At 36.2% G+C, this 22,245-nt stretch overlaps 1 protein-coding gene across 14 annotated transcripts in view; it reads right to left on the bottom strand.

Moving 5' to 3' along the window:
* LOC110370032 (uncharacterized) overlaps positions 1 to 22,116 on the bottom strand; it is a 45,278-nt gene extending 23,162 nt beyond the window's left edge. The window contains exons 1-3 of one of the 14 annotated variants that reach the window (XM_049842564.2): positions 21,819 to 22,116; positions 19,011 to 19,341; positions 4,146 to 4,664 (exon numbers count right to left, since the gene is read on the bottom strand). In XM_049842564.2, the coding sequence (XP_049698521.2) occupies positions 4,146 to 4,480 (335 nt within the window). In that variant the 5' untranslated portion in view covers positions 4,481 to 4,664; positions 19,011 to 19,341; positions 21,819 to 22,116. Of the gene's footprint in view, positions 1 to 44; positions 189 to 4,145; positions 4,665 to 11,187; positions 11,741 to 19,010; positions 19,342 to 21,818 lie in introns of those variants that run through there. The other 13 variants (XM_049842567.2, XM_021325801.3, XM_021325810.3 and 10 more) reach the window with 13 other exon arrangements.
* Between the last annotated feature and the right edge of the window lie 129 nt (positions 22,117 to 22,245).

Genomic DNA, 22,245 nt, shown 5'->3' with positions numbered 1-22,245 from the left:
AGTTCAGTGATTTTTTTCATTGTAACAAAACGTTTATAACTTACGAATATTCAACAGATCCACATTCACAAGAACTGGATGAGCCAAAAACCACTTCTATACCGACAACAAAAAATACAAACGCACTTTCAATTAATAATATCATTATTTATAATAATATCACTGATTCAAGATGAGGTTTGCTCCCGATGCTTGCTTACTGCATCTACTGGCTTCGTATAAAACAATCACTATTTATAAGTAAATAATCTGTTCACAGTAATATTAGCGCGGTTTGCATCCAGTCGACTTTGCAATATTGACCCTAACGATAACCGTTCGATAATATAAGGCTGTTTTGCTTTTCCTAAAACAGACTCAGTACTTACTGTATATGTCTAAATAGTTGTTATTCATGTAATCGATAAAATGATTCATTATTTTTTTTAAATTACACAAGCTTTTTCGCCAATCTTCGTCATTTATTTATAACGTGATCCATTCTAATATTTTAAGTCGAATTCCGTAGTAAGTCTGTACATACGTTAAGCGTGCAAATATAATTAGAGCTAGAGACAGGGACATGGGCTACTGGTTTATCATGATATAGTGTTGTAAAAAGTTCCAAAAGGTAAAACCGCGGGCAGTGTTAATTATAAATGCAGTAATGCGTTTGTTTATGACGTTTCTAGAGTCATTAATTAAATTATTGTCCTGTAACAGGTGGTAACTTATAGACGTCTATAGGGCTACCTTTTATCCTTGGCCCGTCAAGTGAAACCGCGAGACACAATTATTCTATTGTATAAATAAATAAACGTCGTTTTTTGCTGGCAGCATATGAACAAATTACTTATAATAAACAACTCTGTAGAGTTATTTCTATTGCTTCTGGAATATGCTATTTTATCTAAAACAAAGATTGGATTAAAAGGGACATTACATAATTACATCATTACTACGAACGAGGTTGTGACACACAATAACTTGTTGGGAATGCAACATTAAAGAGTTTTCTAGACCTGATGATGACATGAGCAATAAGCGGTAGGCAGTTATTGAATGTAAAGTTGACCATTACATTAGTCATAATGACATTTCATTGTCAGACCCTTCAAACAAAACGGTTAGGTGCATGACTAAACCTCATTCAATTTAATGTTCTAAGAAGTGAAAATAGAGGTTAGCTGTTTAAATTTCGGATGAATACGAAGGTTATCACAGTAATTGCCGTGACTCTATTCTCACTAAGTATAGTGTAAAGAATAAAGTCGTGATAAAATATCATATTATTGTAAACAAACACCTCTTAAAGTAACAACAGATAAACTTAGTATTCCAGCAATTTATTCAATTAATTGAAATAAAAAGCTACGCACTTACTTATTCTTCTAATTTAGTTTTCAGTAAATAATTTTAGTAAGTATTGTTATTAGTTTATAATAGGACTTTGCGGACCATGCGTAATTATTAGTACTTATATGACCGAACATCAAGTACAAATAAATAAATTCGTCTAAAACTAATAAAACAAAATATAATTCGTCGGTTCCATAGAACTGCTGCGACTGTTGAATAATTAGATACTTGCAACCTTTTTATTGTAATTTTTTGCAAAGTACCAGTCGTTAAAGTACCTCTACCTACATAATGTTTTTCAGGAAATTAAACAAAAACGGTACAGTGCAGCCATTGTTATAATCCTTTTTAGCAGCAAATCAATCGATAGTTATTTACCTGAATCGGTAGGTACATGCTTAATAAGCATATTTATACCTCTAACTAAAGTTCAAGAGGTCACTGACCGAGCGCTATGGGGCAGACGTTTACCTGAAAAAGGAATAATTACCCTTCTAGGTCATGAAAAGTTTCGCCCACGAAAGCCATCCAAACAAAAGGCTGTTACACTATTTACGTAGGTATAACATGTTTGTATAGATATGTAGGTACCTACTCGCAGATCTCTATGAAAACAACTCAATCTAACGCTAACTCATGCTAAACTTCCGTAATCTAATAAATCGTGAAATCAAGCTCAACATTTATACATCATGTGGCGATGAACGATATGAACGTAATTTTTCAACAAAATTGCGTCTCAAACTGCCTCGTTTCACAATCAGAATATATTCTTATTTTGTTCAACTCAAAACGTATAATGACATTCAACAATACCAATACGATAGTAAAATTACAAACGAAAAGCGCGTGCGACCGAGTTGAGTGCTTACAAAAATATACCATGACATCATGGTGTGCGAAAGAGACGTGCTCTACCGTCTCGCTCACACTGGCACGCTTATAAATACACGAGTGCATTTACTCCATTCGTGTTCGATTATGTATGTTCGATTCGGCAGTCGACATTAAATAGCGATTAAGAGGTGGTTAAACAAAACAAGGCCGATGAAAACAACTAAATTCTTTAGCACATTTAAAGTAGATGTTCCTCTGAAGTAAAAACATTGTCATGCCCCATTTCCGCATGGATAACAGAGTTACGACTGCTTGTTGTTTTGTTCAGCTGTATAGGGTGAGATCATGTATGCCAAATTAGATATTATATTATAATGAATAGCTTTAAATGGGTACTCATAAACTTATTTTTCTTTTGCGCTGCCAAATTGCCTTTTACGTTTGATCCAACGTTAGAAAGAGTTCCGTTTACTTTTTTATTATTTAACTAGTTATTAGAACCACGTTTTTATGTTCGGATAGTCTACGTTACCTGCAACCGTATCTTTCTCTTTCAATAAATACAAAATAAAGTTACATAGATATTCATATCATGCATTTTTTTAATCCCTAAGTATAGACAGAAACTAGGTACGTCTTTGCCAAAGGCGACAAAACCATCGGAGCATAAAGGCCATGAATAAGAAAGCTTCTGGACTTGACGTCATTCAAAGTTGTTGACCTGATGTCACGTCCACACATCACTCACTATATGAATTCACCTCTATGCTTCAATTCAGAACATCTGCACCAACGCTTCAATAACACGTGACAGGTGTTCAGGCTTTCATCATCTACTCAAGTTCCAAAAATATATAGCTGGTTTATAGCCGAAATATATTCTCTTCTAAGTATATTTTCTTTTATAGCTTGTAGTTGGTAATTAATGTTTACGATTCCCAGTCAGTCACTTTACCCAATTAGTAATAAATTAAATATCTGAAGTACACACAACTCGTGTAGGTGTGTCGAGTGTCCGAGCGATACGAATGAAAATATATAACGCAATACCTAAAGGATAACATGACAAATGGCGATGATATCATGTCTAATTTCTATAATGTTTATATTTCCATTAAGAATACGTATACTATTGCAACAAAAACTATGAGACGAGAAATGCTAATGAGACTTTTATAGATGGGTTCGAACAATAAATTTAATATTTAAAATTGCCAGAAATCACGGATTAATAATAGGAATAGGTATTTATCTTAAAAAAATATTTTATCTCAAGAACACTTAATACATATTTCGAATTAGTCTCAAGGTAAAAATAAAATTAAAATATGTAATGTGCTATTATTCTTCGCAAAATGTGCGAGAACAATTGACTCAAGAGGTGGATACGAATTTTGAAAGTCATTTTGGGAGCAGACGAGGGCTGCAAGCTCCAAAAAAACATCTGCGTAATCATAAAATATTTTAAAATCAGTGCTTATTTTATGCAATTTGGACTTTAGACTGTCACGCATCACAGACTCAAGGTACTTGTATACTTTTCCGAAATTGACGAAATCCACCGAAAAAAAAGCTTTAGGGTATAAATTTGGAAAGTGAGAGCTTTTCAAATATATTCCTAGTCTAAATCAACAATTGATGTAGCATCGTAATTAACGACATCACCTCCATCCCGCGACCTGGGTAAACAACAAGTCACCATGATGTCATGCGCCGCTGATGTTGTTGACCTAACCATGCGACTGTTGTTCCTATGAACATGTGCTACAAGCTACAACTTTAGATGACAAAACATAATTTAATGCGATTGTATAACATCTGCAGATTTTAATTACTAAAGTATAACCTATTATTGTTTTTGTTTGATTAAAGTTGGGCATTAAATCATCGCCAGAAAACTGATTGTGCACGCAGGTGTCTTGTAGTCTTATTTTATCTACTTATTTTAATTTGAAATATGATTGTCTTACCTGGCTAATGTGCCCTTCCATTTGATTAAGCCGTTGCCTTTATTCGCCGTGTGGTCGTCGACAACTTCGCACTGAATGGGCTCGGGCGGGTCGAACGTGGTGGCATGCTGAGATGGTGCGCAAGCAAGCGGCTCCATGCGACATGAGATAGCGGCCCGTTTAGGCGGCGTCGCTCGTGGATAGGTGTGGTGACGAGCACTGGTGATCGCCGATGCCTCGCCACGCCTCTGTTTCGGTAATGTCCTGGCACACAATGCACTGGCTGCATTCTTTAGATGAGATCTGAATCTGCTGTTATTACTTGAAACACTTAGTACACCGCCCTCCATCTTCATCTCCTCGACCACACTTATTTCACTGCACAAAATGTATGTTTGAATCCATTGTGGAGTTTATCCACTTCATCACTGTGAGTTTCACCTTTTTAAATCCATGTTAGTTTATTCTGTATAACTTCTTGTACTTTAACAAGAGTTCTGTCTATCAACCACCGTCGTTTTCATTGCATAAGACTCAAAACTAACAGAAAAAATAACTTTTTATAGATATACTATAATAAATTTAATTACTCTTGCGACTAAATAAAATTATTATTATATCCATAATAATAGATACATACGGGTGGTGCAAGTAATTTAATATAGGAAATATGCAATATGCCGTACGTTCGTAAGATAAAGTCTTTCCAAATTAACTTAGCAGATTATCACGACTAAAATTTTCTCGTTATTCTTTTAATAATAATGGGAACATTCTACTTTTAAAGTAGGTGTTCTTGTGAGCAATAGATCACGCGAGATGTATAAATAAACTGATCAGGTTAACATTCTCACACGCACATCGAGATCCTGCTCTCATTTAAATTTAAAATACATAATATGAGGTGGGCATTCGGTTTTGCAAGTCACCAAAGGACTACGTCATCTTGGTTCATTATCTTGTACAACTTGACCTTAATCTATAAAAGCTAAAAGGTATTGCAATTAAGTATCATTTGATGACTAAATATGACATTATTTATGTGCCTAACCACCCACAAGTAACGACTGGCTAACGGTGAAGCGAATTACTTCGCTAGCAAAATTAGTAGCGTTGCGGTCTACTTGGCGAGATGCATGCTCGACTGCATTGCGGCATCGATTTCGTGCAACAACGTCATTGCGAAGACTCATACTAAAATTGTTAAAAGTATTGGTGAATTTATCTAAATCTAAATATTGATAAATTAAAGGTTTATCTCAGATTTCGAGTTAGTCTTTAATTCATTGGTTCCGTTTACGAACAATTTTCTGCTTAAATGTTAGTTTTTTTTGCGTGTTGAAAGGATCACGATTTTGCGGAAGGCTTTGCTGTTGAACCGCAGGCCTGCCGGAGGGTGGAGGGGAGGACGTGGGCGCGCTGACATCACCGCCGGAGCCAGCCGATCTTACATCATTGTCGACTGCCTCCCACTGGGCACCGCCTGCGCGCCCGCACCTCCCCTCTAACTCCTTTAAACCTTTTCAAAATTAATAGCAGACTATTTTCTACTTTGACACACTATATTTTTAAATGGAATATTATTTTCATCATACGTTGGTCCTACACAACTAATAATACGTATTACTTATCAAAATGAATTTTGAAATAACTTTTAAAATTACGTCTACATAGGGCTTACTGCTTTCCCTTACAATAATTATGGAAACGGTCAGTAAAAGTCGTAGACTTATGATATCATACATATGTATTTCACATGAAAAATATGTCCAGCAATCAATTAATGTCCAGCGGAGATCAAGGCTAATATCGCCCACGACAACCACTTATTAACTAATTTCATAACAATTAGCATTAATTCTCTTCAACCTTAATAGTTATCGGCTATGGGTTAGTAGTTGTGAGACCTACTTAAAAGGCCGCTGTAATTAAATCTCTTCAGCTTCAGTGTTAATTGTATTGATTGTAAATTATGATATAAACTCATCTATAGAAGTTAATTATAAGGATACAATATTAAGGTCACCCTTAATATTGTGTTTGCACCATTTAACTATAAAGATAACCAAACCATAACCAGCTGTGAAATTCCCGCACATTGAACACAACTGAAAATAGTTCGGTTATCGTAACAGTTAAATGGTGCAACTCTACGAATTTGTACAGTTTTTTTATTACTATGTATAATATTGGAATGCTACATAAACCGAATTACCTGTATTTACGGGAACGAAAGCAACACTGCGTTTTGCTCTATTTCTTATGTATGTATATTTTATAATTGGTGTAACTAATCTGAGGGCACGGCAGTGCCCCAGCCAAGACTCGAGCAAAGCGGGCACGGCCGTACCATCTTTTCTCGAAGCGTTTCGCGGCTATTTCAGCCCCCTGTATCTTCCATGTGAACAAAGCTAGGAGTTTAGGTTTTCGATGACCAAGAGTAAGTATTAGAACAAGCTCAGTCCCAAAATTACAAGAAATTTGAATAAATAATTTACGAGTTATGAGCGATCAAAGTTACACCATTTTGTCACTGACTCACTCACTGACCGATCATCAAAAGTCTAAGGTACTTCTAGCAAACTTAGAACCTCCAAATTTGGCACCAAGATAGGTTATTGGCTACATATAAAGGGAAAATTATAAAAACCTTAAAACTTAATAAAAAAATAGGAAACAAATTTATATTTGCGGTTTTTCAAGAACATTGTGTATACATTTTGACTGCATTGATAACTTTGTTATTTATTTACGTACAAAATGTTACTATTTGTTTTATTGTTACGTAGTGTGGTATAAATGTTACTATTTGTTATATTGTTATTATGTATTAAATATACATACATATGAATAAAAAAGCTAGGTTAAAATAAAATGAATAATGATAAAATCTTTGTGTGCGATAAATACTGCATGCTCGCTCGATAGATGGCGTTGTCCTGGTCTAAATCGCGCTACGGTTTTTAGTTAAAAAAAAAAAACAAATAATTTCATGTGATAGCGCCATCTACCTCTGAAATAAATCTCTTTTATTCTAAAAGATATTCGATTAAAAAATTCGACAATTTCGAAATTGTTTAATTTATTTAAAAAAAATGTTGTTTACGTGCTAATTTAGGTCTACATATTTAGTTTGTTATATATTTAGTTAGTTGCATGTAAGTTAATTTAATTTGTTATATACTTAGAGAAAAAGGAGACCTACAAAAAATAAATTAGATCCCACCAAAACATTAAATGTAAAAAAAGCCAATCCTCTACGCAATTCCTCCACCGTAAAAAGTTTTGAGATCGCATAGAAGCCAAGTCCTGTTCAACTTTATTTGTAATAATAAATCAATATTTTGTGACTATATCAATAGTTTTGTTCACATTACAATAATATTGTCTTGGCCATGAGCACAAGTTAATAGTCGCTCCCTGAAATAATGTGTAAATACCATTGAATTGATACATTCTATATGGACATGATTTTACGATTGGACTGATTGGAATTTGAGATCACCATGGACCAAACATGCGCCATAGTAAATGTGCAGTTCATGATTTTGGATGATACTGACTGTCGGTCATTTAGTAACAATTGAAAAAACTAAAAGTATTTAATTCTGTGATATTAAACTTCATGATTGACTTTCACCTCTCCAAGATATGCTGTATTATATTTGTAGTTTATTGTGCTCATGGCCAAGTCAATATTATTGTAAAGTGAACGAAACTATTGATATGGTCACAAAATATTGATTTATTATTACAAATAAAGTTGAACAGGACTTGGCTTCTATGCGATCTCAAAACTTTTTACGGTGGAGGAATTGCGTAGAGGATTGGCTTTTTTTACATTTAATGTTTTTGGTGGGATAAAGTATTTATATTTATGTAAAGGTAGTTTTATTTTACGCTGTTATTTATAACATTATGGGAATTAACTATTTACAGGTGATACGATACGATTACTATGTTCCTATTAAGCACAGTGAATCCTATGAACGAATGAGTAGCCTACAATCACGTATTGTGTTCAATTGTAGTATGGTGATGTTGATGAACTGTAAAGCACTATGCATCCCCACATTTCCCACGGCAATGATGTCAAATTGGTTTATCAATCACGGCGGGACGGATGCGGCGCGGAGCCGTCGCCTGCCGCCGTACGTGGGTGGTGTGTTCTGTAGTGCGTACAAGCTGTTGAATTCATGACGTGATGTTAAACGACCGGCGAGATGCGCACACCTATTTGATACAGACAAAAAGATACTTTATACACTTCCACTTTGATATGTACGCATTAATCGCAGGAGATAGTGCGATTCAGTGACGAGTCAATGAGTTCATTGTATGAAATGCTCAAATATATGTGATGTTAAACTATTAAGGTATAATTCAGCAACAATTTATTATAACGTTTTCAAACCGTTAGGTGTTAACAATTGGTATAATAGCTTAAACAGGTTTAACGGCATCTCGTGGTGTGCACGCGGATGTGGCCGGTAATTTGAGAACGATTGTGCCGAGTCGCCACGAAGAGGCTAAAGTATTTGTCCATTGATCGCTAACAATCGAGGTCCGAGGTCAGACTTTGTGCCACATCGATTGTGTTCTCATCTAAAGAACGACTTCAGAACATCCTTTTTCGCTACAATCTTTGTATGTACAATAACCTGGTCCAAGTCTCTATTTAAACACTTCAATGATAAGGACCTTATCATAAGGTTAATAAAAAAAAAGAAGTGGTCTTAAAGGCGAAGAACTCCTGGAAGGAAACAAACCTTGTGGCTCAAAACGAGAACGTAATTCAACCTGAAATTTTTGGTAAAACGAACTATGACAAATAATGTTCCTGTTAAAGGAAGCCAGACATGCTAGGATGATTATTGAAATAATTTAGACATACCTTCTATCAAATAATATGAGCAAAGTAGCATTAGGTTTTCTTTCCGTTAGGGGATCATTTTATTTACACTCATATAAAATCTAAACAGTACCAGAATATCTTTTGTAAGCTGCTTGCAAATGAAAATAGTAACCAGTCCGCGTTTATCTCAACAAATTTTACTTCAAGTATGTCAAAGGATAAGCAAGTAATCCTTGTGCTTATTAGCTTAGCGCTCAGATTTAGGTATACGACCTCCACAAGGCACATGGAGCCCCTATCTCACACGACGTATATCTCGAAATAGAATGTAAAGTATTCCGGATTCTGATTGTAGCCATATGAGGTATTTCTATTAGTCATACGGTATAATGATGTGGTTTGATTTATATACGCTAGTGGGCATAAACCAAGCAGGAAATTGGTGCGAGTTAGTAAACACAGGGGACAACAATAAAATCGTAATTTATAGTCATAATGACATTATACGAATCGTGCATAAATTAATATTAATCTTATCTAAAAAGTCCCCAATTTAAATATCGTCTTCTACGTATTTGAAATTCATCAAGTTGCTACACAAAATACTATCTGATCTGAAACAATTTCAAGGTTACATAATATTTGGGTGTACATATACCTATGCTTATGAAATCTGTTTATAATGAAGAGTGATATAATCGATAGTCGTGATCAGTACGTAGCCTATATAATTTTTATGTGGAATTTATTGTCAACCTTGAACATCCATTATTTTTAACATAATTATTAACAGGAACAAATGTCGCCTTTATAGGTGTGGCAACATTTTCATAAATAATATTAGACCTCCCGTCAACAAGTTCGATTGTTTATCGTGGTTTGGCAAGAAAATTAACATGATATATGTTAATATTACGAACCCGTACATGAGCAAGTTTAACAAAAAATGGACACATGACCAATGAAGTCATCGTTGGCGGTGTCGATGTTCGTCACCAATGCGAACGCGAGCAACATGGAAACGGCCACCGCAATCAAATCATACCCAAGATAATGGAAATGTTTGCCATAAGCACATAATATATTGGACACATTTTACGTCTTGTTTTTCTTAAATTCCTTAGTTCTGGGGTTGCTACATATGCATTAAGTATGAACTTAAAAGCTGGTTGGTTCATTGCTCTTTTTTATACCGACTTCAAAAAAGATGTGCCCATTTTTAAACTACATGCTTAAAAGTGGTCATTCAACTCCGCGCGTTTTCTATGATTACTCCTAATTAGCTTATTCGCGGGTTTTATCATATTTTACAACGATTTCAGTGGGTCTCTAAGTACTTCGTACTGTTTACATTTGACGAATAAACCACTTTGATATCCCATAGATAGTATAATACATAGTTTACTGTAACATTTTTAGGTGTATGTTAGCGCTGTAATGTAAAGGTAATCTACCTTATCATACTCTGCTTGTGAACTGTATGTATACATGCATAATAGAGATATGATATGTCTAATAACCTATGTTGATATTGTTGCAATATGTATAATCAGTTAAATATAGCATCCCTTTTTGAACAGCTCCTAATTTGTTTGGAGAAGTTTTATCTTTTATGCCCTAACGCTTATTTTGTACCTCTACCTATTCAATGAATTACTCTTAAAATATGCATTCTTTGCAACCAAACTCACATTGATGTTCATTATAAAGTATTACGATTTTAACATCTCTCTGTGTCTCTCATCTACCTGTATGTAACTATGTACGTATGTATTGGTATCTAAGGTAACGAATCTAACCCTCTTCTAAGAATCATCGTCATGGAAATTGGCAGCTGTATGTAGTTCTAATGATGGAGCCGGAAGCCTGGAAATTCATGATAGAATATCGTACCACACCGCTGTTTGGACCTTTTAGAGATCTTCTTATGATTTTTACGTGCATTTACAAAAGCGTGTTTTTGCAGTGTTCTCTTAACTATAAACTTATTTATCAATAAAATAAAACTTAACAAATTATGAAACCCAAAATAAATTAAGGCACATAAAGATCTGTCGAAATAATTTAAAAGAATGTACTTTTTGATTCCCAAGTCTTTGGTGGCTTGCCAAACTTTGGTGAAATGAACGTCAGCGGAACTAAATAGTCAAAACGAAGCGTTTGAATAAGGATCTTAATAATAATGATATATATTATGTGTTTATATACCCACGCACATAGTGACGATTCAGCAACACTTGCACCACCCAATTCTCAAAAAACCGTTTCTCATATACCACAGCACAGTTCGATAACGTGCAGCATACAAGAATCAGTAAGTCTACAGAATTCTATCCATTACTGACATACATAACAAAAGTATGTTTCTAGCTTTATTCACCCGTTAAACTAAACATAGCTATGGCAGTTTTCCACCAATGTAGTATTATGTTCATAAATCAGTTTTACACAACGTCACTGCAAATAAACTGGCATGTTTGTTCAATTAGCGGAATTTTTAAAACTTGAACGTAATGTGTCCGCGCATGTACCACGCGGCGGAGCTGATCGCGCAGCACTGGTGACCGGCGAACGATAGCGACACTCCGACCCTACGGCTGGTACCACGAAACCGGTGACGACACGCACTAACGCAACAGCATCGCAAACACGGAGTACCGCGCCGAACGCGGCCCCATCGCGGCTACTACTGATTATACCGCCGATGCTAAACAAGCATTGTATTGTAGCCTCGCTGCTCGGGCCTGATAACAACTGCGTATACGTACGTACTATCTGATTCCGCTCTACAATATAAAATACATTCGCTTTATTTTAATTAAGTACTTGATAAAAGAATTTACGGAGAAAATGTAGTCATTACTCAGTTTAAAAAATCGAGAATTACAGAAGGACTCATGATAACGAATTAGGAAAAAGCTTTATTATCGGTTCATATAAAAAGCTGACTAAGTGCGCATCAGACTCGCACATGAAGCGTTCTGCTCCATCATTTATAAAATATCACGTTTGTTGTATGGAATGGATGGCAAACCCCTAATTTTTTTTCAAATGTAGCGATGAAGGTTCTTGAGATACAGCCTGGTGGGGGACGGTCAGAAGGACAGATAGATGGATAGCGAAGACATTGTTTCTTTTGGTCTCTTTGGGTATGGAACCCTAAAAACCGAACGATGCTTTTTTACATTTACAGATTTAAGCCTTGAACCTGGGAGTTCCATTTGCAGCAATTTTTTACTACGCACTTTTATTAGGTCATATCTCAATAGGGTGGTTTACTATACCCATTTGAATAGACACTAATCTTGAGAGGATATTTTATAGAAATTCATACAAAAAGCACATTTTATAATTAAGCTGAGATTTTAAATAAAAAAAAAAACCTTATCAAGAATGCTTACCTTAAATTAAGTGCCTACTTAAATGGAGTATAGGCCAAATATATTTATGATATTAATTTAAAAAATAGAAATATACATATAGGTGCGACTACGTAGTCCGTGCGAGTCCTACTACGCGGTACCTACGCTACGCGCCTGCTACGCGTCTACTGCTACCAAGGACCTACGCATCTAGCACGCATAATCTACAAAATCCTTGCGACTACACAGTGTCATACCAATGAGTCTTCGGGATTGCAATACATTCCTAATCGTTTTTTCTCTCTCTTTCAGGAAACTTCATCGAAATCAACTCCGTGTGAAAAGTAGCCTTCCTCGATACGGGCTATTATACCATTTATTTTACATGTTATGTACAGTTCAGGATCAATTGGTTCAGTAAATAAAAATGTACTTAGGATACTGTAATACACATTGGAACTTAGTTCAGTACAAACAATCTTAATTGACTAGTAGGTATAATACAATATTGTGAAGTTATATATCTATCTAACTAGCTGTTTTCCCGCGGTTTCACCCGCGTCCCGGGGGAATTTCTTACCGTTCCCAGATAAAATACAGACTACATATGTTACTCGGATATAGTGTTCAGTGGTTTCGGAGCGTTAAGGGTACCTACTTCCAACAAACAAAGAATGTTTCGCCGTTATGGATGTATGTGTTATGGACCAAGTGATAAATTGGGCAGTATACATAATGCCCGGTCATTATGAAAAATGCCCATTATGAGAGTGCCATTTGATAATAATTATTCAAATAATCAAATTGACCGGGCACTATACATATTGCCCGTGACCTTTTGGGCAAAGTAATACAAACATATTTAATTTTAATACAAACATTTTTATTGTTATTGCCATTTAATTTAAAATAAACTAAGTATCAAACGCTATGCTAGGACAAGTAGTCCAATTATTACTAGGGTGTGTTACCAGTGATGACTTACGGCACCGAAACGTGGTCTCTCACTATCGGCCTCATCTCAAAGCTCAAAGTCGCTCAACGAGCTAGGGAGAGGGCTATGCTCGGTGTTTCTCTATGAGATCGAATCCGAAATGAGGAGATCAGAAGACGAACTAAAGTTACCGATATAGCCCACCGGATTAAAGTAAGTTGAAGTAGCAATGGGCAGGCCATATTGCTCGCAGAGCAGATGGCCGATGGGGTCGTAAAGTGCTGGATTTGAGACCACAGACTAACAAGCTAGACTAACGCAGCGTAGGACGTCTACCTACAAGGTGGACAGACGACCTGATAAAGGTCGTCGGAAGACGCTGGATGCAGGTCGCCTCCAACAGGTATCTGTGGAGATCTAAGGGGGAGGCCTATGTTCAGCAGTGGACGTCTATGGCTGAGATGATGAAAATATCAAACCACTTAAATAATCAGCCTCATGATTTGGATTAATTATGGAGGACTTCTGCCTTAAAAATTTACTAGTTTTGCATTTAAAAGTTAAGGAAAGTCATATTTAAATGTAACATAAAGTGTAATTGAAAAACAAAAATTTTACAACATATATTTGTTTTATAGAAATTATTTATTTATTACAAAACAAAATAAACTAAAGTTTAAGCAATTAGACTTATTATTTGGCATAATTAACATCTTCTCCAAGCCAAATGAAAATATCACCGCGTAAAATATAGCTTTTTATCAAATTGCCCAACTGTCATGTAGCAATATAATAATGCCCGTGCAATGTGATAAATAATGAAGTTAAGATAGTTATTAATCACTTGGCCCGATAAAACTAGACATTATTCATAATGCTCGGGCATTATAAATAATGCCCGAATTAATCACATGGTCCATAACATATGTATAAATAAATTGTATATATCATGTGATAAACGAAAAGGGTCTAACAAGTTCTATACCATAATTAAATGAATAATATTTGTGTTATATATCGACGGCTCCTAAGTATACTGAGTCAACTAACAAATTTTGCGAATTGCTTTTTTGTTGTGTATTTACAATATTCTTATTGTTATTTGTGTTAATACACAAAAATGTGCAATCCGCAAAATTTGTTAGTTGACTCAGTATACTTAGGAGCCGTCGATATATGCAATATGCAATTATACACAATTGAGAGACAAATACAAGAAATGACCGCTCTTAAAGCATAATTGGTATTGTTTTTTTGTGCTCTACTTCAGAGCCTAATAATAATAGGCAATATCCTTATCCTGCCAAACTACTAGGCGAGTTTGGAGCGACTGCCTGCCTATCTGACCTCCTCAACCCAGTTAACAGGACAACCCCTAAGTAAGACTGGTTTTTAGATTTCCTGGCTTCTGACTATCGGTAAGGACTGCCAAAGATGTTTAAATGACAGCGTCGCTCGTAATGACAAGATGGTCACCCATCAACGGAGCGACCACGCTAAGCGTTGCTCAACCCTAAGATCGATTGTTCCGCTCAGCTTTGTCTTACCCAGGAGCTCTTCACTATACGGAACTTATATAATATTAATCACTTATGAAAAAATGAGTTGTTTTTTACAAAATCTCGTACTCGTATCTCGTTTGGCAATTTTACAAAATAAATATTGAAATAAAACTACGAAACTAGACAACAAATAAGTAGGAATTAATTGCCTGATAAGATACTACTGCGTCTTTTATAATGTATACTGTATGGCTCTGGCAAATGTAAATATTTGTTGGTTCTGGGTACTTATAATAGTTGATACAAAAAAGTACTCAAAACCTAGGTAGAGATTACGAGAGAGTAGAGAAAACGCGTATTTAAAAATTAATTGAGTTGAACAAAACTAAATTGACGTGTTTATGGAAAGCATGAGTTATGCAAGCTTAATTTTCTTTTGTCTGGATTACAATTTGCTAAACTGACATTGACAGCAGCCAAGGCTATCACCTCCTACACATTCTTATTTTTTCATTATTCAAGTAAACAATCATCAATCAAAAGAACGCAGATGCATTGCTCAAGGCACTGACACAACATCCGTTGTCGGACAATGACCAAAATAAAGTTGATCGCAGAGCATCGCGGGGAGCACGCTGCTATATTTTGGCAAGTCGACCAGTGCGTGTCGCGGGCGCCTGATGGCATCATCGCTATGGAAGAACGTGACGTCACCGCGCCTTTTCCAAACGTGGCCGCCAGACGAAAATAGTCCCCGCCCCGCTACCGACCGCGGCCCCTCGCCTCGTCACCGACCGAATTAGCAAGTGAAGCGGTCGGCATTCAACAACGGCACCGACCAGCCATGCCAACCCGACAAAGACAATCCATTTACAAGTTCAGATGGCCGCCTTTTCAGCGCAGAAGCAAGCCCTACTGAGTGCAGCACTGCTGACGACAACATACGTTTTATATTAAAAGATAATATAGAACATTTAGGTTTACCTCAAATGTACTCGCTTAATATAAGTGGAACGGTTTTAGAAACAGGAAATACTGTTAACTATAAAACTTCCATAAAGTTGCTTTATTACATTTATTTTAGGCAAAGGCTATTTTTAAGTATTTATGCTTTGTTTTTGCCTATAGACCTCTAAGGAAAAAGGAAAGAAAATGTCATAAAATTCTTTCGTTATCCATCCATCTGACTGATCCGTCTAATTGTTATAATAGTCAATATTATAACCGTATCTACTGAGATCAGTCCCCTTAAGCTGTTAGAAATCTGAACAATAAAAAGATATGGTCGGTCATGTCGCGCATTTCCCATACCTACATGCTGAAGCAAGCAAAGCCCATGGGCAATTTCCCTTTGCTGAAACAAGAAAATATCTCTGAGTTTACCAAGACATTTATTTTAACTGTCGCACACTGTGGCGGCGGCGGAGGCGATTTTCTGCTGGAACCCATAGAAATTTATTGTTGAAAGGTTCTTCTAACCTATAGACAGACATGTGTTGCTGAGGAGTTTATTGCGCCACTTCTTCCCAGCAAAAACACATAGGAAGTGGTGAAGGGTGGGCGTTTTGGGGGCTGTCTTTTGTAAATTTCTAACATTCGTAGTGCTGTTTTACAGATAAGTCTGAATAAATGATTATTTATTTAGATTTTGACTCAATTGTACATATTATGCCCATTTCTAATTGTTGTTAACAACGTGTACCTAAATTATAAAATAAATAAAAACTACGGTTTATAAACCTGTAGCACAGATATAATTATGCATGTATAACACACTTGAATTCACCTACATATTTCTACAACGAGAGGCGACATATGTATATTTAAGTCGGTGGTGCAGTTAACTAATATTCCCACAAAGGAAATACTACACTATAAGTTTTACATGCAGGTGCATATGTCATCTTTCAGTAGCATTATTTATAGGACTGAAACGAAAGCACTAATTTGAATGCAATTTTTAGTCGAAAATGTTATGTATGTATACTTCAACTACTCCCATAGTACTAATAATGAGGTAAATGGTGATGGTTTTTAGAAGGAAAATTTTAAGATGTGTCAACTGGTACACAATATTTCTGCTTAAAGTGAGAGGGCGTGGGGTTTTCTCAAATTATAATAATATTACCTTTCTGTGGCTTTTTGTGTGTCACGTATTTAAGTTTTTCATATACCTTACCTAGTTTTTAAACTTATTTTCCAGCCCAATTCACTCAATGTAATCATAACGCTAGCTATGCCAATTCAGCTGCGTTGCGTGGGAAACATCCTCACAGGTCACTCGTGATTTAATGACGCCATCAGATCATGCACCCATGCCTTTTTCTTTAGCTTGTGAAGCATTTTAATTAATCTGCATTCAAAATGAACCTTGTAACCTCATGTAAACAAAACACATGCAACACGACCGACTAACAACACAACAAAAGAACAGTGAAAAAAAAAATGTCTTATACGGTAGGAATCGGTTGAGTCCCAGTCGGAAAATTTACGTTATTCTAATCTAAGTACGTTTTCTGATTTTGCAAACAATTATAATTGCGTCAAAGAAATAATTGAATCGAAAATGCAGTTGACGTATCCACAGGACACACACAAGTGAATATACTTTACATTAACACACCTATAGCTGCCCATGCGACGTAGCTCCCTTTATGGTTTTGTATGCAATCAAATTTTCACTCCCTGTTCAAATAAGAGGATAAAAAGGAGATCATTTTATCTTCCACTTACGTATAACTGCTGTTTGCTGAATAGTTTTAAGGGTATCTGTCATGAATCTATCTGCATTGCATGGTAAGGAAAACAAGAGCTTACCTTTGTCTGGTAATCAAGTTTAAAAGTACAGAATAGTAAGTAACGAAACGTCTAAATTATTGTTTACTCAGTGATCTAATAAGTTGACCGTTTTGTGCTTGTTGCACGGGACAATTAAAATATAAGTAAATGCTTTGGATGTAGTCTTTATGCCAACGCGTTAAGAATGGGGCCATGCCGGCCGATAAGATAGCGCTGCAATCGTTGTGTTAATAATTATTTTTATAAAGTGAAATGCGGTTGTTCGTGAAGACTGTTTGCTAAGCCATTCATTGCTGAAAACGTGCGCGACAGTGAATCGGTTCCGAGAAACCTACTCGCGTTTCCTGGAAGCGCTACTATGGACGCACACATTCGCAAATCGCTGCGTAGTCAATATGGCACACATAGTCGCCCACGGCCCTGATAACGCGGTGCCGTGACGACTTGACGAGACGTATCGGTGCTCTCATTAACCAACCAACTTTCGAGTTGCGTGCCCAGCTCGGCTTACACCCAATCAAACAATTTGTTACACTAAAACCCATATTATTACAGCTTACAACGAGAAGCCATCGCCAGCAAGCGACAAAATAAAAATTGCAGCAATACCTCATTATTCCTCTAAAAGTCCGCCATAAAGGCAAAGTTGCCTTGCACAAAATACAATCAAACATTTACAATTATGGATGGGGGACATAACACGAATACTGAGGAAGATAATCAAGTCCCAGAGCGAGCTCAAGAATCTAGAACTAATTTATTTTTAGAGTGTGTTATATGATACATACTTTAGCACAATTAGCAACGTGCTATAAGGTAATACAAATACTATAAAGATCAACTTATTGACAGGCCATTGCCAATAATGTGAGCTCAATAAAATGATTGCAGAGCATCGGGGTCAGCGGCGGGATGCCAACGGTCAATAATGATGGCTTGACATACGAACTGAATAGTAATCAATCAATTAAACTCTTATTTTACTGCCAAGAATATTTTGTTTGTCTCGAATGTAACTCGTTTAATATTTGGTAGCGTTTGTATCTGAATGAATAATTGCCATAAAAAGTAACATCCATATTCTAGATAACATCTTTATTATTCCAGTTCCGAAAACCTAGTTAGCCTATTACTAGTTTCTAGGTACACTGAAGGAGACATAGCAAATAGGGATTGAATATTCGTTTGACCACCAAGGAAAAGCATATTTGTCATTTTCACGATTGAAATAGATAGTAAATATGAGTTTCTCTGAGCTCTGAGTAGACTTCATAAGTAACTTCAATAAAAAAGCTTAGCGGTTTTGCGGATAGTAACGCAAAATATGCAGGAATTTGATAACGGTAAATATGAAGAGAAGTATACGTTCTTGACTGTTTGATTAATTCGCTTAATAATAAATATTACTAGTCTACTACTTGAATGTATACTCACTTGGTGAGGCTGGAGGTAGCATCGCAGCGCGCGGCGGCGGCGGCGGCCCGGCGCTCCGCAGCCGCGTCTACCATGCCTCTGCATCACCGCGATGGGCATCACTTGCGAGTCGCGCCACCTCGCCACCTCGCCCGTCACCTCACCACCACCCACTACACCGTCACTACCACACTGACATCACAATGTACATACAGAACCCTCACAACCTGCCTGCCTGACACCTGATCACTTGAGGTTGCTATTTAATACGATACCGTCGTGTGGGGTTTCAAATTAAAGTACTTCGCCTATGCCGACGATTGCAAGGCTGCACCCAGAACACATAGGTGACCTGAAACAAAAAGAACAAGTTTAAAATATAACAACAATAATTTCAGCAATTATTCTCATAATCTATAGATTTCAGATTCACGGAAATTGATGGGCAAGGCACAACGCTAAGCGATGGTGCGGTCGTTCCTTGAATAGGTGACCATAGTATCGGAAGTAGTCATTGGAACATTTTTGTCAGTAATTCCAGAAGTTAAGAGCCAGAAAGTTCTGGCAACCAATCTTAGTATGGGGTATCCGATTGCCCGGGTAACTGGGTTGATGAGGTCAGCAGAGTACTCAGCTGCATCCGATGTAGATGAGACGTGCCGATCGCAACATAGTTGAGAAAAGGTTAGAATACAATCATATATCTATCAGAAATCATCCCCATGATCAATAACTATCACATTTTTATCGCTGAGTTTTTATTTCATTCTTGCGACAATTTTTAAACGACTTCGAAAAAAAGGATATGGTTCTCAAGTCATCCGTTTTTTTTTCTGAAGACGCCTGGACCGATTTGAAAAATTCTGTGTTTATATGAAAGATACTCCATTGACCCGGCCATTTGGAGGAATTGGCCATTGACCTGGTAGTCAAACAACGAAAGAGACCTTAAAAAAGCCCAATTGCCAAAACTAACAACCCAGGTTAGTCCAACCTGGCGCCGTAGTGTCAGGAGACCCAACCTATGATAACGGGAACAGGGACGGGGGAAGAAGAAGAGATATGAAAGATACTCGGATCTTGGCCCTATAGGATCTGACGAGAAATCGAGGGCGACTCTTTGTAGGCTCGCATTGTGTAGAAACTCGATATTCTTGAGTATATCGGATGAGTCCTTTTGATCGTGAAGGTTTGGACAGAAAATTAAGGGAACTCGGTATCCATATACTATGAAGTGATTGGGCTCAATTAATTTGTATTGACGAGATCTTTACACCAAAATATGAACCATATTTTCCCAAGAGAACTTTGAATGTATATCTTAATCTTGTTACCACTGAATAACAGTAGGGTTGCCAGGGTAGGATATGAATCTGATCAGATTCAGGAATCGAATGGGGACCTAGTTATACACACAGACACGGTTGCTGATTAGTTATACATAGGGGGTCGATTTTTAATGCCTTCTGTTCTTTTCTGAGGATACCACACGATACTTCGGACGCGAGGCTCCGCTAAAACTCCTCCCGCTGATAACACCATGGGGCTGGCGAGAGGTTTTTGTTCTTATGTATTGGCCTATTTTTAAAGGCATGTAGTTCTTTTTCATTTTCATTTGCCAAAGAACCTATGCACCATTACTTGAAGTTCTGAGCGACAGCTTTTGTACTGTTTCATAAGTTTTCCACCGTACGTAACCGAAAATTCTTGGCCAATTTGAGGAGGAGAATTTCAAAACTTGAGTTCTAAATCATGCCGACAAACTGAAACTAACTTTGTTTGTTAGCCTTTGCTTTCCCGGGATGTTTTACGCAACGCAAATGAAAGTAGGTATAGTGATACGAGTGGAGTTACGATAATTGATGGAAAGGGCTAGGGATTACTTAGTTTTTTCGCGAAATAAAACTCAAATTGGTGTCACTAAGCTGTTTCTCATTAACCGTGATAGCTTAGCCCCAAAGTTATTTAAATTTCAACTGCCTATCTATAACGGTTCATGAGACAGAGCCTGGTGATAAACGGACAGAGACGTCTTAGTAACGGATGCTGTTTTGCATTTTTGGGAACAGAAGTCTTAAAACTGACGAGATCCTGAAAAGGGCATACTTTATTTGCGTAATTGCTAATTAGGTAGGTACCTACTTAGGATCATTAGAAAAGAATTAGGGAGGTAGGTACTTTATAAGTTTATAAAATTGACAGATACGTTACCTACTTCACTACAAATTAATAGTTCTAATTTAACCTAACGATAGAAGTATTCAAATTCTAAAAACAATAGTCTTCTACACATACGTTTACCTAAACAATGGAAAGTTATCAATTTTTACCTATAATTTAAGTACAAAGAAAAGTACATAATGTTCGAAATAAAGGGGCCTAGATGTAATAATCACACTAAGTGCTGATTTTTCAATCGCCAGATATCTTCTATCTGAGGAATATTTTTAACGTTTTGACAGCTTTTGTATGGAAAATATGTCAAACCACCATTTTTATTCCTCAGATAGAAGTTAACTGATGATTGAAAAATCAGCCCTTACACTCATTAAACAAAATTTTAATTATTGTTAAATAGGCGTTATTTTATAAAACACATGATTTTTAATAAAATACTTAACTATTGTAACATTATACCTATGTAGAACAGAATATTTATTAATTTAGAATCTAAAAATTGTGGAATCACAAATTTCAGCTAAGTATGAAGTAAATGTTGTTGGCGAAACATTAAGCATAGCAATGAAGTATGCAAGTAGGTATACAAATTTTATGTATGAGATCATCGATATGTATATAGCAAATGTAATAAATATAAATATGACTCACCCGTTATGTACTCTGCTACAGAAAGACCGTGTAGGTTATCATTATCACTATTGATGAACGTCACACACAATACATTGAACACACACGTCGTCACAAATCGCCCACACTTCAACATTTCTGAGTTTTTCAATGAATTCTAAACAATGTAGCTAAACAATATCATTTTAGATACAACGAATGTAACTTATTTCTACTACAGGCATTATCGTATAGGTTTTGAGAGAAAGAGAAGCAACATTAAAAAACAACAAAATCTTTGCGTAGGTATTGAATTTCTGTAAATTTTACAAGTGCTGCCATCTTTGAAATATCTTGAAAAACATTTAGCAATGCCATAGAAAACACAGCCATTTGACATTTACTATTATGCTTGAAAAGAGGTAATATTATGAATATTATAGGAACGACTACGCTAATTTCCCTATTT

The sequence above is a fragment of the Helicoverpa armigera genome, chromosome 5, assembly GCF_030705265.1.
Source record: "Helicoverpa armigera isolate CAAS_96S chromosome 5, ASM3070526v1, whole genome shotgun sequence".
Taxonomy (NCBI): Eukaryota; Metazoa; Arthropoda; class Insecta; order Lepidoptera; family Noctuidae; genus Helicoverpa; species Helicoverpa armigera.
Note: the sequence above shows the minus strand (reverse complement) of the source record. Positions and strands in the feature narration are given on the sequence as shown.